This window comes from Schistocerca piceifrons, chromosome 9, assembly GCF_021461385.2.
Source record: "Schistocerca piceifrons isolate TAMUIC-IGC-003096 chromosome 9, iqSchPice1.1, whole genome shotgun sequence".
Taxonomy (NCBI): Eukaryota; Metazoa; Arthropoda; class Insecta; order Orthoptera; family Acrididae; genus Schistocerca; species Schistocerca piceifrons.
The window spans coordinates 32,540,392-32,555,688 of record NC_060146.1 but is presented as its reverse complement, the minus strand read 5'-3'; the positions used below and the strand labels follow the sequence as shown (position 1 = coordinate 32,555,688).

At 46.9% G+C, this 15,297-nt stretch overlaps 1 protein-coding gene across 1 annotated transcript in view; it reads right to left on the bottom strand.

Annotated features, from left to right (window-relative positions):
• The window catches only part of LOC124716919 (acid phosphatase type 7-like), a 186,348-nt gene that overhangs the window by 96,447 nt on the left and 74,604 nt on the right, over positions 1-15,297 (bottom strand). The window contains exon 4 of the mRNA XM_047243490.1: positions 8,314-8,514. Coding sequence (XP_047099446.1) covers positions 8,314-8,514 — 201 coding nt within the window. The remainder of the gene's footprint in view (positions 1-8,313; positions 8,515-15,297) is intronic.

Sequence of the window (15,297 nt, the reverse complement as noted above, 5' to 3'; positions counted from 1 at the left end):
CTATATTTTCCTTGATATCAATTAATAATATTTATCTAAATTTATTGAAAAAAATTTGAAATTGAGAAAGCTGTGCCATGCAAATATGCAGGTTCAATTTTTTTTTCTGTAGTCAGTTTCAACTATGATCCGAGGAGAAGTAAAGCAGCAGACAACTGTTTCTCCCAGAATATTCTATCTACTTTCGTACAGGGGGTTCAGAAACAGTCCGAGAAGCTTATACAGGTCTTTCAGCAACAGTTTGAGAAATACCTACTAAGAAAAAACTTCAATACATTGCACCATTTCAGAGTTAATTAGCACTGAAGTTAGCTAACCAGGCTGCTGAGCGTGCAAATTCAAGTGGGCTGCCATATACACAATTGATAGTTGTTCTCAGATCAAAGATGATAACGCAAGGGACTGCTCAGCCTTTGGTTTAGGCACAATTCTCAGTACCAACTCATGTTCAATTTTTGTATTTCTCTCATGTTCGGTTTTAGAAAACCTAATGAAAAGCACGTCTTGGAACGCTGTCTCTAGTGGGCTGCTCGAATATGTGCGCACAGAGGCCTGATTAGCTAATTTCGATGCTAATAGATCCAGAAACAGCACAATGTGTCAAATATTTTTCTTAACATTTATTTCTCATCACAATCTACCCTTTAATGCCCTAAAACTGTTTCTGACCGCCCAGTACATTTTCAAACAAAACTTGTATATACAACATGAAGCCATTCTGTATTCCTCCTTACAACTGCTTTGACACAGAACAGGAAAGTTGTATTTATGGCTTATTTGGTTGGTTGATTGGGGTTTAAGGGACCAAACAGCATGGTCATCAGTCCCTTGTATCAAAGGTGGTCCTTTCAGACGGATTTACATCTCAGAAGACTCATAATGATAAAAAGTAAAAGGCTAAAAAACGTAAAAGTGCAGTTGTGTTGTCAATGGTGAAAACAAAAGGAGGGAAGTCAGCAAGTGGGCAACCCAAAGGCTATGCTACAGGCAGGAAATATCCCACCTCTGTTGTAGTACAGGCAAGATGACCTGCTATTTAAAAGCATCCAACCGCTAGAATGTGAAAGTGCATATTGTAAAAGGAGGCTAACCACGTCTAAAAGGCGATAAAAACAGAGTAAAAGGGAGAGAAAAGAGGATCTTGGCCAGGAAGTGGAGTCAGGAATCTCCAAACACAGCTTACAGTAGGACACTGCCCAACCCTCACAACTTTGCCCCTACTCCAGAGGGAGATTAAAAACACTAGAACTGAAAATAAAAGCCACTTTCACGGAGGAAACCGAGAACCAATTCAACCATCCGGGAATCGTCTGTCAATTTTAAAGGTAAAGTGTGGGGAAGTCTGTACTTAGTACGCAGAAGCAAAAGAAGGGGGGCATTCTATGAAAATGTGGGCTACTGACTGGAAGGCTCCATAACCACAAAATGGGGGTGGCTCATTACGCAAAAGAAAACCATTGGTCAGCACGGTATGGCCGATGCGGAGACGACACAGGGTGGTCGAGTCCTTTCAGAAGAGGTGGAAGGAAGAACGCCATGGGACAGGTGTTGTCTTAATTGTACGAAGTTTATTAGACAGGGAGGTAGCCTCCCAAGAGTTGGCCCACGATTGTGCGAAGTGGGATTTGATGTGAAGCTGTAAATCTGCCACAGGAGGGGTTACAGAGATGGGGGTTAAGTGACTGCTCCCCCCCGGACAAACGATTAGCCGGCTCATTACCTGGGATATCCACATGGGCAGGGACCCATAGGAAGTCAGTGGAACAAGCAGCACGGTGAAGATCAGTGAGACGGTCATGGATGGCCGAGACCAAGGAATGGCAGGAGAAACAGCGGCCAATAGCATGAAGGCCACTCCTTGAGTCCGTACATAGCAAAACGCGGTGGAATTGGGATTGTTAATAAAGGTAATGGCCTGGGAAATTGCCACAATTTCACAGTAAACACCCCACAGGTAGTTGGCAGGAGATGATTTTCTGTGCCAACAGAGGACGTGAAGGCATATCCCACATGATCAGCAGATTTAGAGCCATTGGTGTAAAAAACAACAGCATCCCGAAACTCCCATAAAATTCAGCGGAAAAAACAATGGAACACCTTAGGGGGAACAGAATCTTTTGGACCTCGGCAGAGGTTCATCCGAATCTGGGGCCGAGGAACTAACCAAGGGGGGCTGTTGGGGAGTGAACGTGGGCGACAATACAAAGAAGGAAGCTGAAAATCACGGCGAAGAGACACACAAGGCAGAGCCCAACTGATAACCCCGGCCGAGGGCGGGAATCAGGTGGGCGACGTCCTTGGTCTGGGAACAGAACAGTGGGAGAGGAATGGACAGTGATTGCGCAAGGAACCAGAAGCTGGGACTGCCAAACAGAAAGGGAAGGGGGGGATCCCAGCTTCAACCAGGAGACTATCAATAGGGCTAGTATGAAAGGCACCGGTGGCCAAACGGATACCACGATAGTGGACCAGATCCAGGAAGCGCAATGTGGAAGGAGCAGCCGAACTATAAACTTGACAACCATAGTCCAAGCGAGACAGCACTAAAGCCCGATAACGATGGAGAAGGGTGGAGTGGTCCGCACCCCAAGAGGTGTGGGCAAGGAAGCGAATGACATTGAATTTACAGAAACATTCTATCTTCAGAAGTATGATATGAGGCAGCCAAGTGCACTTCTTGTAAAAAGTAGACCCATGAAATGAAACTGTGGGACCACAGGTAATTGTCGTGCATCGACGTAGAGATCCAGATTGAGGAGGACCGTAGTACAGCAACAGAAGTTGACCACCCGCGATTTTAAAGCAGAGCATTGAAACGCGTGTGAGAGGGTCCATGCATAGGCATGTCTGGAGCTGCTGTTCTGCAGAGGCCATCGAAGAGGAACTAACTAACCCAAATGCAGAAATCAACCACATGCAGAACAGGGGACCGACAGATGCTACAAGTCCATCTATAGCAATGAGGAAAAGAAGTACACTGAATATGGAACCCTGTGGGATGCCATTCTCCAGGGTCCATGGAGAACTAAAAACAGTACCAACCCAAACCCTGGATGACTGATGGAACAGGAACTGGCGGATAAAAATTGGGAGTGGGCCCTGAAGACCGCACTCAGGCAGTGTAAGTAAGATGTGATTATGCCAAGTCGTGCCATAGACCTTGCGAAGGTCGAAAAATACTGAAACCAAATGGTGGTGCTGGGAAAAAGCCTGTCGAACTGTGGACTCCAATCAAAGTAAATGATTGATCGGAGACCGTCCCTCTCGGAAGCCACACTGGTAAGGGGACAATATCTCCCGAGATTCGAGGGCCCAATTGAGCCGACGGGCTACCATCCGTTGAAGTAACTTGCAAACAACATTTGTCAGACTAATTGGCCAATAGCTTTCAACAAACCAGGCTTAAGGTCACGAACCATGATGGTATCCGCCCATTGAGAAGGGAAGTCACCCTGGAGCCAAATGTAGTTAAGCACCCGGAGAAGATGGTGCCATTGTGGAGCACTGAGATATTTAAGGAATTGGTTGTGAATGGAGTCTGGGCCAATCGTGAGAAGAAGAAAGTGCAGAAAGAAGTTCCCATTCAGTAAAAGGTTCATTGTAAGGTTCTGATTGACAAGGGGTAAAACGTAAGGCGGAAGCTTCGGCCTGCTGTTTCTGGTGAAGGTAAGCAGCCAGATAGGAGACTGCTGCTGATGCCGTTGCAAAATGGGTCGCAAGATGTTCCGCGAGAATCAATGGGTCTGTGCAAAGGCCATCCAGGGAGGGTAGACTGCCGAGGGCAACCTTCGGGAGAGCGAAGTGTAGCCCATACCTGTGACATAGGGACAGCAGAACCGAGAGAAGAAACAAAGCGTTCCCAACACACCCGTTTCCTCTGTTTGATTAAGTAACGGGCTTTAGACTGATGGTGTCTAAAGGTAATACGGTTGGTAACGGATGGCTGCCTCGTACGATGTTGCAAAGCTCAACGGCGATCACAGATGGCAATGGCAATGGCCACACTTCACCACGGGACTTGCTGGCAGCGAAATGATCCAGATGAGCGTGGGATAGCAACGCTAGCAGCACGAAAAATCACGTCAGACAGGTCACATAGGACATCATCAATACAACCCGCAAAGAGGCAGAAAAAACAACTTGTTCAGTATATAGAGGCCAATCTGCATGTTGTAAAGACCAACGAGGTAACCTGTCCATCGGGGAGCAGGAAGGGAGTGAGAGAGTCAAAGAGAAGTGGTCACTATCACAAAGGTCGTTGTGTGGCGACCAGTGTAATGAAGGGAGGAGGGAGAGAGAAGAAAGAAAGAAAGATCAATGGCAGAAAAGGAACCATGACCGGTACTGAAATGAGTAGGGGAGCCATCATTAAGAAGGCACAAGTCGTGGTCTGCAAGAAACTTATCTATGAGAAGACCCCGACTAGATGGAAATGCACTGCCCCACAAGGGACGATGAGCATTGAAATCCCCGAGGAGGAGGAATAGAGGAGGAAGCTGCTGAAGGACAGTGAAGGCAACAACTTTAAGAGTGCTGTCAGTAGGGAGATAAAGTTTGCAAAGCGAGACCTCAGAGTCCAGGTGGACCCTAACAGCAATCGCTTCCAATGCAGTTTGAAGAGGAATCCACGTACTAGCAACGTCTGTACAGGCCAACGTACAAACGCCACCAGAGGCCCGCCCGCAGGGGGCCGAGCAGATTTCGACAGAAAACACTGAACCCATGGAGGGTCAGTGAGTGAACGTCAGTAAAATGAGATTCCTGTAGAACCACACAAGCTGCAGAGTAAAATGAAATAAGGGATTTCAATTCCAGAAAGTGATGGTAATATCCATTACAATTCCATTAGATAACCACAGAACGATGATTCAAATGGGGGGTGAACAGGCTAAAGCCAGTCATGCCACCAGATCACCATCCGTCACCGGCAAGGAGGGGGTGACATCCATGAACAGCAGGTCAGAGTCATATTGCAAAGGTGGGGACGGGACCTCTGGCAACACCAGAAGCTCCTTGTCTCGGGACTTCTCCTTTTTTGTTTGAAATCGAGGAGGGCTGTGTGGGAAGGAGCCAACTGCAGCAAGATCTGGAACAGAAACAGAGCGGGCGACCTGGGGACCCACAGACCGTGGCTCTCGTGGTCGACGCGTGGGAGAGACGCCGAAGATGTGGGACAGTTCTCCAGCTAGCTGGGGAGCGGGGGGAGGGGGGGGGGGTAAGGAAGGGGGGGGGGGGGGAATGGGTGAAGATGTATCTTCTTTTTCTTCTTATAACCTGGGCAATCCGGTGAATGCGGAGAATGATTGCCATGACAATTAACACACACAGGAACTCCCATTCTGGAGTGGACATCCACAGTCACCATAGAGAGGGGTCTGCGAACAGTGGGAACACGTGTGTCCAAAACGTAAGCACTTAAAACATCGCATAGGTGGTGGGATGTACGGCTTTATGTCACATCGATAAACCATATATTTTACCTTCTCAGGGAGGGTATCCCCTTCAAAGGCCAGGATAAAGGCACCAGTATCAATGCGATTGTCCTTCAGGCCCTTCTGAACATGCCGAACAAAGTGAACATCCCGCCGCCCTAGATTGTCCTCAAGTTCCTCATCAGTTTGAAGAATGAGGTCCCTGTGAAAAATTAAACCTTTAACCATATTCAAAGAGTAGTGGAGGGGAGGGGGGAGGTAATGGACACAGGAATTGTGCCAAGATGGTCACAGGCACAAAGGGCCGCAGACTGGGCAGCTGAAGCAGTTTTGAATGACGACGAACCCAACCGCATCTTGCTCAGAGTGTCCTCTTCACCAAACTTGTCTTCAATGCGTTCCACAAAAAATAAAGGTTTGGTATTGGTGAAACTATTCCCATCAGTCCTGGTGCAAACTAAATGATTCATTTCCATTCAAGGAGACGGCCATAGAAGAACGTCCAGAGTTGTGGACCCGTATGCGTTTCATTTGCATCGCGCTCACCCTGATACTACCCACTCCGATTAGGGGCTTTCCCCACGGGCGCCACCCAGCCACAGCAATGGCAGTCTGCCACGGTGGCCATTGCTGAGAGTTCTGATGTTCCAGGATGACAAGCAACCACTCCTAGGCTTACATGATGAGGTCACAGCTCAGGTATCAGGAGTGTGATCCTGGTGTTTTCAGGGGGCTCAACCAAAAGGGTACACAGCGACCCCACCACATGGGCTGGCTATGTACCCAAGCATCGAACAATGACGTGAAGGAAAAGATAAAAGGGACTAGGAGGGCACATGCTGGAGACACTAGGTAAGGTGCTCTTCCCGAAATGGCTCACACTACGGAATAGGTATTTAGTAGTGGAGGTCAAACCCCAGAGGGGGGCCAGAGAATGCCTAAATGATGAGGTAATTACTGAACGAAACCAAATCGCAAAGCCAACATAACCAGGAGGATAGCGGGGTCTACATAAACAAGGACACCAAGAGAGGGGAAGGAGCAAGGGAAGGAGCAAGGGAAGGGAAGGGAAGGAGGAGGGAGCAAGGAGCACGGAGCAAGGAGCATGGGAAGGAGCAAGGAGCATGGGAAGGAGCAAGGAGCATGGGAAGGAGCATGGGAAGGAGCAAGGAGCATGGGAAGGAGCATGGGAAGGAGCAAGGAGCATGGGAAGGAGCAAGGAGCATGGGAAGGGAAGGGAAGGGAAAGAGCATGGGAAGGGAAAGGGAAGGAGCATGGGAAGGGAAAGGGAAGGAGCATGGGAAGGGAAAGGGAAGGAGCATGGGAAGGGAAAGGGAAGGAGCATGGGAAGGGAAAGGGAAGGAGCATGGGAAGGGAAAGGGAAGGAGCATGGGAAGGGAAAGGGAAGGAGCATGGGAAGGGAAGGGGAAGGAGCATGGGAAGGGAAGGGGAAGGAGCATGGGAAGGGAAGGGGAAGGAGCATGGGAAGGGAAGGGGAAGGAGCATGGGAAGGGAAGGGGAAGGAGCATGGGAAGGGAAGGGGAAGGAGCATGGGAAGGGAAAGGGAAGGAGCATGGGAAGGGAAAGGGAAGGAGCATGGGAAGGGAAAGGGAAGGAGCATGGGAAGGGAAAGGGAAGGAGCATGGGAAGGGAAAGGGAAGGAGCATGGGAAGGGAAAGGGAAGGAGCATGGGAAGGGAAAGGGAATACAGGCCGGGAAAGAAGGAATGCTGCAATAGTTCGGTGCCCTGTACTCGCCATGCACATACTCACGAAAGGACCGTGAGCCCTCCTGGGGGGTGGCGTATTTGCTTACGATTAGAGTGCTGCTACGGAAACTGAAGAATCTGGAACTTTGTAATCCTACCCATTCACAAATTAAAAATACGTGAAGTACTTTTTGTGGTGTCACCGCCAGACACCACACTTGCTAGGTGGTAGTTTTAAATCGGCCGCGGTCCATTAGTACATGTCGGTCCCGCGTGTCGCCACCGTGTGATCGCAGACCGAGCGCCACCACAAGGCAGGTCTCGAGATACGGACTAGCACTTGCCCCAGTTGTACGGACGACTTTGCTAGCGACTACATGGACGAAGCATTGCTCATTACCCGAGCAAATAGTTAGAATAGCCTTCAGCTAAGTCAATGGCTACGACCTAGCAAGGCGCCATTAGTAACATTGCATGTATCTAAGGAGTCTCACTTGTATCGCCACAAGCTCCAGATGTACCAAAAGGATGGATTAAAGTTAAGTATTCCAGAAGCTACGTACTTTTCTTTATAGCATTCATTACGTATCCTGTTTCAGACCTCACGCCCATCCAGCTTTAACTTAACGCGTGCCTTTTGGCTTCCTCTCATTGTGTCTAGGCTGTCTTGTCTAGACACAACACTTTTATCGAAATTACTGTCCTCAGAGATCCAGGAGCTGGAAAGCTGTGTCTCCCACCATGTATACCAGTGACTTGAACCCATTTACTCATTCATTTTAAGTGACTTCAATTCTTAATCAATGTTTGCAATAACAATGAACTATGCTCAACGTCAGAGACAGGTGTGAGGAGATTGACAGAAAGAGGGGGGAGGGGGGGGGGAGGGGGAGGAAGAGACACACAAACACAGGGGGGAGCTGGACAAAGACAGTAGGTGGAAGGAATTCATTATATACGGACAATGACAAAAAGTGGAAGGTATATAACCTCCAATTCTTATATATATTTAGCAATTGTGAAACATTGCCATCTTCACTAGTTTTATATAAACAGAAAGGTGGCTACAATTAATATCTAATGCAGCAAATCCAAACTCTTCGAACGTTTGTCAGTTTTTTCACCCTTCTAAATGGTCAGTGTTAATGATCTATATCAAAAGTCATTACTCACTGTAACTTGCACCATATGTCAGATTAGACAATCTGACACGGTGAATGTATTGTGATCTGCAGCCTTTTTTTCCACACTCTTCAAAGTAAGTCATGTTACCATGCTGGAGCTCCAAATCCGGAAGGGTCAGACCAAATTCCACAAAGGAATCTGCTGTCTTTTCCATTGTGCTCCATGTTATCACGACTTCGTTTGGCTTATCTGCAATCAAGTTAATTTGCAATTCCAATTACTCCAATACAATGAATGACAATACAATACAATAAAATGTAACACTCATTTCAATAACAAGATAACAGTAATGCAATACTAAATACCAAACAAGTCATTAAAATCAGCTGATGCAAAAGATTCATGTTATTCACAACCTATCTGCCTAAATGAGTAAGAACTGAGTCAATACATTACTATGTTTGTTAGTGAAAAGTACAATCCCAGGCTAAAGAAAAAAAAGTCTGGATTGAGGATTTCTTTGTAGGAATGCTGCCACCGTTACCTGAAGCGCAAAATCATTAACAGATTAAAAAATGACTTAAGCTCTGCCCTTCAGCAGTGTGTTGTGACTCTTGTCGTTCATGTTGTACATTAATGACTTGGCAGAAAATATTAACAGTAGCACCTTGACAGAGAGAGAGAGAGAGAGAGAGAGAGAGAGAGAGAGAGAGAGAGAGAAAGCTGCACGAACATTCAATCAGATCTGGGCAAAACTTCAAAGAGGTGCAAGTATGAGCAACATGTTTTAAATCAGCGGCAGCCAAGAAATCGGATGGTTGGTTTTGGGTAAAGGGGCCAAACTACAGGGTCATCAGTCCCTTTTTCCTGATGCAAACAAGGCTCAAGGTACAAAAAAACCCAACACCACACCTAAAAAGAACACTAATGGAATGAACAAAACGTGGAGAAAACATACACCACAAGGAAAGTAGAAGAAGGTATTAAAACAGAGAATATGGTCTGGGCTGGCTGATCACAATAATAAAAGAGGATTAGCCACTCACTCTGCAACACATTAAAATGTTCACCTCAAAAAGCCAAGGCGAGATGAACACATGTAGCAAAAGACTACCACCAAGCCAAACAAATGTAAAGAAGGTGCGACAGATTTAAAATGGAGGGAGGGTGGAAATCTCAGAGAGGAAGCTAAACGCTCATCCTTAGATGGTACAATAACCCCTCTCATGAATAAAACGTAAAAACTAAATCAGCTGTTGAGGCAGCGTCACTCAAAACTGAAGGTAAGGTGCTGGGAAGGTTAAAGGTCCACCGGACAGAGGCAGTCTTATTAGCGCCACAGTGACACCGAGGTGGGTCCTCGCGACGGAGGAGGTAGCTATGTGTTAGCCACGTATGGCCAATGCGGAGCGGGAAGAGAACCACAAAGTTCCTGTGAGAGCCCCGCATGGAGGTCTTCCACACATTCGAAGTCTCCTTAAGGGCGCACAGTTTGTTGTGCGTACTGAGATTATGCCATTCCGTCTCCCAAAGCTGACAAACCTTGTGGCGTAATAATGATTGCAGGTCAGTTACAGGGATGCCAATCTCCAGAAGCTGTTTCCATGTAGCCTGTTTGGCTGTCAGGAAGTTCATTTCCTGGGATTCTGACATGGCCTGGGGTTCACACAAACACCACGGAATGACTAGACCTTTCCAGGGCATAGATGGACTTCTGGATGATTGCTAACAAAGGATGGTGGGGGTATCACTGGTTGATAGCTTGTAGGCTGCTCAAGGAGTTAGTACAGCAAAGAAATGACTTGCCTGGGCAAGAATGGATGGTCTCAAGAGCATGAGAAATGGCACCCAGATCTGCAGTGAGAACACTGCAGCCATCTGGCAAGGAGTGCTGTTCAATATGTCCTCCACGAACATACACGAAGCCAACATTACCACGTCAAGAATCGAGAAGTGACGGCAGAGAGTTGCGTGGTTAATTGGGTCCTTAGGACCATGTGAAGCTTTGGCCTAGGTGTACACCACGGAGGTGTATGTGAATGGACCTCGAGTATAGGTGGTAAACACAAGCACTCCACTTCAGACGGAAGGGATCGGACACAAACCATAATCTTAAGCAATGACCTGGGACTCTGACGCACGAGATGAAGCGCCGTGGATGGGAAAAGGAGATGGTAATTCGGATGCTCAGGAGAACTACGATTGTGTGCAACATAACTGGTGATCACTTGTGCACACTTAACCTTCAATGGAGGGACTCTGGTATCCTCCACAACACTGGTTACCGAACTTGTCCTAATAGCTCCTGTTGCCAGTCAAACGCCACAGTGGTGCACTGGATCGAGTAAACGCAATGCTGAGGGCACCGCAGAACCATAAACCACACTCCCATAGTCAAGGTGGGATTGAACAAGGGCTCTGTAGAGCTGCATCAGCTTAGAGCGATCTGCACCCCAGTTGGTGTTGCTCAGGTAGTGGAGGGTATTGAGGTGATGCCAGTACTTACGCTTCATCTGTCGAAGATGAGGAAGACACATCAATCGGGCTTCGAAAACCAGCCCTAAGAATCGATATGTCTCCACTACAGTGAGTGGATTGTCATTAGGGTATAGTTCTAGTTCTGGATGAACGGTACGACGCCGACAGAAGTGCACGAGACACGAGTTTGCTGCTGAGAACTGGAAGCTGTTGGCTAGAGCCCAGGGCTGTGCCTTACGGATGGCTCCCTATAGGCGCCGCTCTGCAACACCAGTACTGAAGGAGCAGTATGAAATGCAGTAGCCTTCTGCATACAGAGAAGGTGAGACTGACAGCCCGACAGCTGCTGCTAGAACGTTATTTGCCACTAAAAACAGAGGTACACTGAATACAAAGACCTGCGGGATGCCATTCTCCTGGATACGGAAGGAACTATAGGAGACACCAACTTGGACACAGAAAGTATGGAGCGATAGGAAATTTTTGATAAAAGTCAGGAGTGGGCCACAGAGATGCCCCTCATATAATGTGGCAAGGATATGATGTCACCAGGTTGTGTTGGAAGCTTTTCGTAAGTCCAAAAAGATGGCTACCAGGTGTTGGAGTCTGGAAAAGGCTGTCTGGATGGCAGACTCTAGGGAAAGTAAATTATCAGTGGTAGAGGGACCCTGGCAGAAACTGCCCTGGCATGGACCAATAGGCCACGTGACTCCAAGACCCGTCACAAGTGCCAACTTACCATATGTCCTAACAGCTTATAAAAAACGTTGGTGAGGCCGATGGGCCAATAGCTATCGACATCGAGCAGAGTTGAGCGCTGGGACGATGGGGCTATCCCGCCATTGCAATGTAAAAACACCATCACACCAGATCTGGTTGAAGATGATGATGCGATGTCACTTGTAGTCGGACGAGAGATGTTTAATCATCTGACCGTGGATCCAATCTGGCCCAGGAGCTGTGTCAGAGCAATGTGCAAGGACGCTGAGGAGCTCCCACTCTGTAAATGGGTTTATGGGGTTCACTGTGATGTTCAGTGTACGACAGGGCTTTCTTTTCCATCCGCTGTCTGAGGGCGTGAAATGCTGGGGGATACTTTTCTGACATGGAAGCTCGAGCACAGTGCTCAACAATTGGGTTTGTGTCAGTAGATAACACACCATTGATCTTAATGCCAGTAATACCTGTCGGGGTCTGGTACCCACAAACACGTCTGATCTTTGTCCAGACATGGGAAGGTGACATATGGCACCCGACACTCCTGTTTCCATCTTTTTATGAGCTGGTGAACGCATACACGGAGACGATTAAAAGCTATTAGGTGCTCTACAGAAGGGTGCTGCTTATGTTGCTGTAGAGCTCGCCGGTGCTCTTTAATGGCCTCAGTGACTTCCGGCGACCACCAAGGTACTGACTTTCGCCCGGGGAAACCTAAATAACGTGGTTTCCTCCTCATAAACGTTTGTTCTAGTGAACTCCTCAACTACCACATTGATGGTACCATGTGGGGGAGATTCAATGGAGACAGCAGAGGTGAATACTTCTGGGGATATGGTGCTGGGGGAGTGAGAGGAAGATGGGAATGTAGTCACTACAACACAAATCATCGTGGGCTCTCCAGTGGACAGACGGGAGAAATCCTGGGCTAAAGAGGGATAAATCAATGGCCGAGTAAGTGCCATGAAAAATATTGAAATGTGTGGGGGGGCCAGTATTTAAGATCCAGATGCCAAGCTGAGACGGGAAAGTTTCAACATCTCTACCTCAACCAGTAAGCACAGTGCCATTCCACAAGGGGTTACGGGTGTTAAAATCTTCCAAAAGTAGGAGAGGTTTAGGGAGTTGATGGATCAGTGCAGCCAATGCATTCATGGGTACTGCACCATCTGGAGGAAGATGCATGTTGCAGACAGGTATTTCCTGCGTAGTCCTTAACCTGACAGCCACAGCTTCAAGAGGGGTTTGAAGGGGCATAGGTTCACTGCATACTGAGTTCAGGACATAGACACAAACTCCATCTGACACACTATTATAGTCGCTACGGTTCTTGTAATATCCCCTATATCCGAGATGGGCAGAGCTCCGCATTGCGGGGAACCAGGTTTCCTGGAGGGCAATGCAGAAAGCAGGTGTAAAGCTTAACAGTTGCCATAGCTCAGCCAGGTGGTGGAAAAAACTGCAGCAATTCCACTGAAGGATGATGATATTGTGAGACTGGGTAGGCGTGAAGCATGCAAGGAGGCAGGTTACGCCTCAGGGTCAATGGCTGCCACCGATTGAGTATTTCTATCCATTCCTATTGTGGATGAGGCGTCAGTGAGATTCAGGTCCTCAGGGGACGCTGGTACCTCCACGTCAACTGCAGGTGTAGAAATGGTAGGGAGTGGTGGTGTTGAGGCCAGACTACTACTATCTTTGCTTGCCCTCATTTCTCTTCTTTGAAGTAGCTTCAGGCACAGAGGAAGATCGTGAAGCACTTTGTGCAGCAGCTTTTGACTCCTTTAGCCACTGGAGAGTGTCCACTGTGGCATTAGTGGATACCTTGGGGGAGAGGGTCCCGAGGGACCCCTTCCACACGAGAGGGGCAGAGGCGGCTCGTTTCTCCGGTTGGGGGAGGGGGATGTGACCGATTTCTCCCGCGTTTGGGGGCCTTGCTGCTGAACTAGGTACTTTGGGAGCAACGGAAGGCAATTTCCCCCTACCACCGAGAGGGGAGATGTATTCCGAAGGCCCGGAGGACCCACTGTTTGTGGCACAGAGGGTGGTAGATTACTACTTGTGATGGCGATGGTAATGTAGCTGCAGCGTACGTGGATGTCAACTGAACAGGGCACGACTGACCTTTTCAGGTAACTAATCACCCTCATAGGCCAAGATGAAGGCACTGGTAGCAACCCTGTTGTCTTTGGGCCCCCTGTAAATGAGCCAGATGAAATGAACACCCCGCCATTCTAGACTGGTGCAGAGCTTGTCGTCAGACTGCAAGAGGTCGCAATGGAAAATAATACTCTGGACCGTGTTGAGGCTTTTATGGGGAGTGACGGAAACAGGAATACCACACAGCCGGTCACAAGTGAGTGAGGCCCGGTACTGGGCTGGGGTTGATGTCTGAATCAAACTGCATCACTCCTCGTCTCGGACAGTGCTGTCACTTCCTCTAACGTATCCTAAAGATAATATATGAAAAGCACCAGTTTGCTTTTGTTCTACAATTTTTTTTTATTGCTAACCGGTTTTCGGCTTACAAGGCCATCTTCAGACATTTACTGATTATTATCACCAAATAAGTTAAATGTTAGCAGACAACATTGGAAGAGAAGTAACACATCTAGAGTGAAGTAGAAACATACGGTGTGTAACATCTTTGCAATGAAATAGTAAAAACTGAACAGTACATAAATAACAATGGAGTTGACAGGAACACCTTTAGCACAAAATAGGAATAGCATGCCTACATAACAGTTTCTATTAATAAACAAAACTAATAAAATAAGATAAAATTAGTACTAGACAAGGCTGCATCAAGAGGTATGAAACATGGAGAGTGATACACAACCAATTAAAAAAGAAGAGACAGTTGTCAATGTAAATACAGAATACACGAGGAACTTAAGCAATATCAATAAGATAAACAGAAATTAGTAAATGCAGGAAAATTGAGGTGCTTGAGGGAACCTACAGTTTGAGAGTGTGATGGTACTGCATTTTAACATTAACATTATAATCAAAGCAATGGCTGTATACCAGTTTACATTAAATAAATGAGCAAAGTAAAATATGAACAGTGCTTGATGAGACAACTACAAGGGGAGTTAAACATGGACAGTAATACAAAGTATTTCAAACTCTGTGGACCTAGTAAACAAGTTAAAAGGTATATCTGTCTCACACACTGATAAATTAGTATCCTTTGATGTCAGCAGTTTGTTTTCTAACATACCAATAGTAGAATGTATTGACATTCTGACAGAGCTGATGCACAAGTCTAATGTCAATCCTGTAGAATTGAATGACTTGAGACTGGCCACTCAGACCTGCCTTGCACAGAACTATTTCCAGTTCCAAGGCACTCTTTATAAACAATTAGATGGCTTAGCTATGGGTTCCCCTCCTAGTCCACTGTTGGCTGAAATATTTACGGACCATTTTGAACAAAATTTTCTAAAAACAGAACCTTTGAGTGCAAACATCAAATACTGGTTTAGATATGTAGATGATGTCCTGTGTATGTGGACTGGTACTACAAGACAACTAAATACATTCTTGAAAAACCTAAACAGTCAACATAAAAATATCCAGTTCACTATGGAAATTGGCAACAAATCCATAAACTACTTAGATCTCACCATTGACACCAGTACACACACACACACACACACACACACACACACACACACACACACACACATTGTTTCAAAATTTACAGAAAAACAACAACTACAGACACAGTAATACCTTCTAGCTCACAACACCCCATAGCTCACAAACATGCAGCTTTCCACTCAATGGTACACCGTCTCATATCTATCCCCATGTCCAAAGATGATTTTAAAG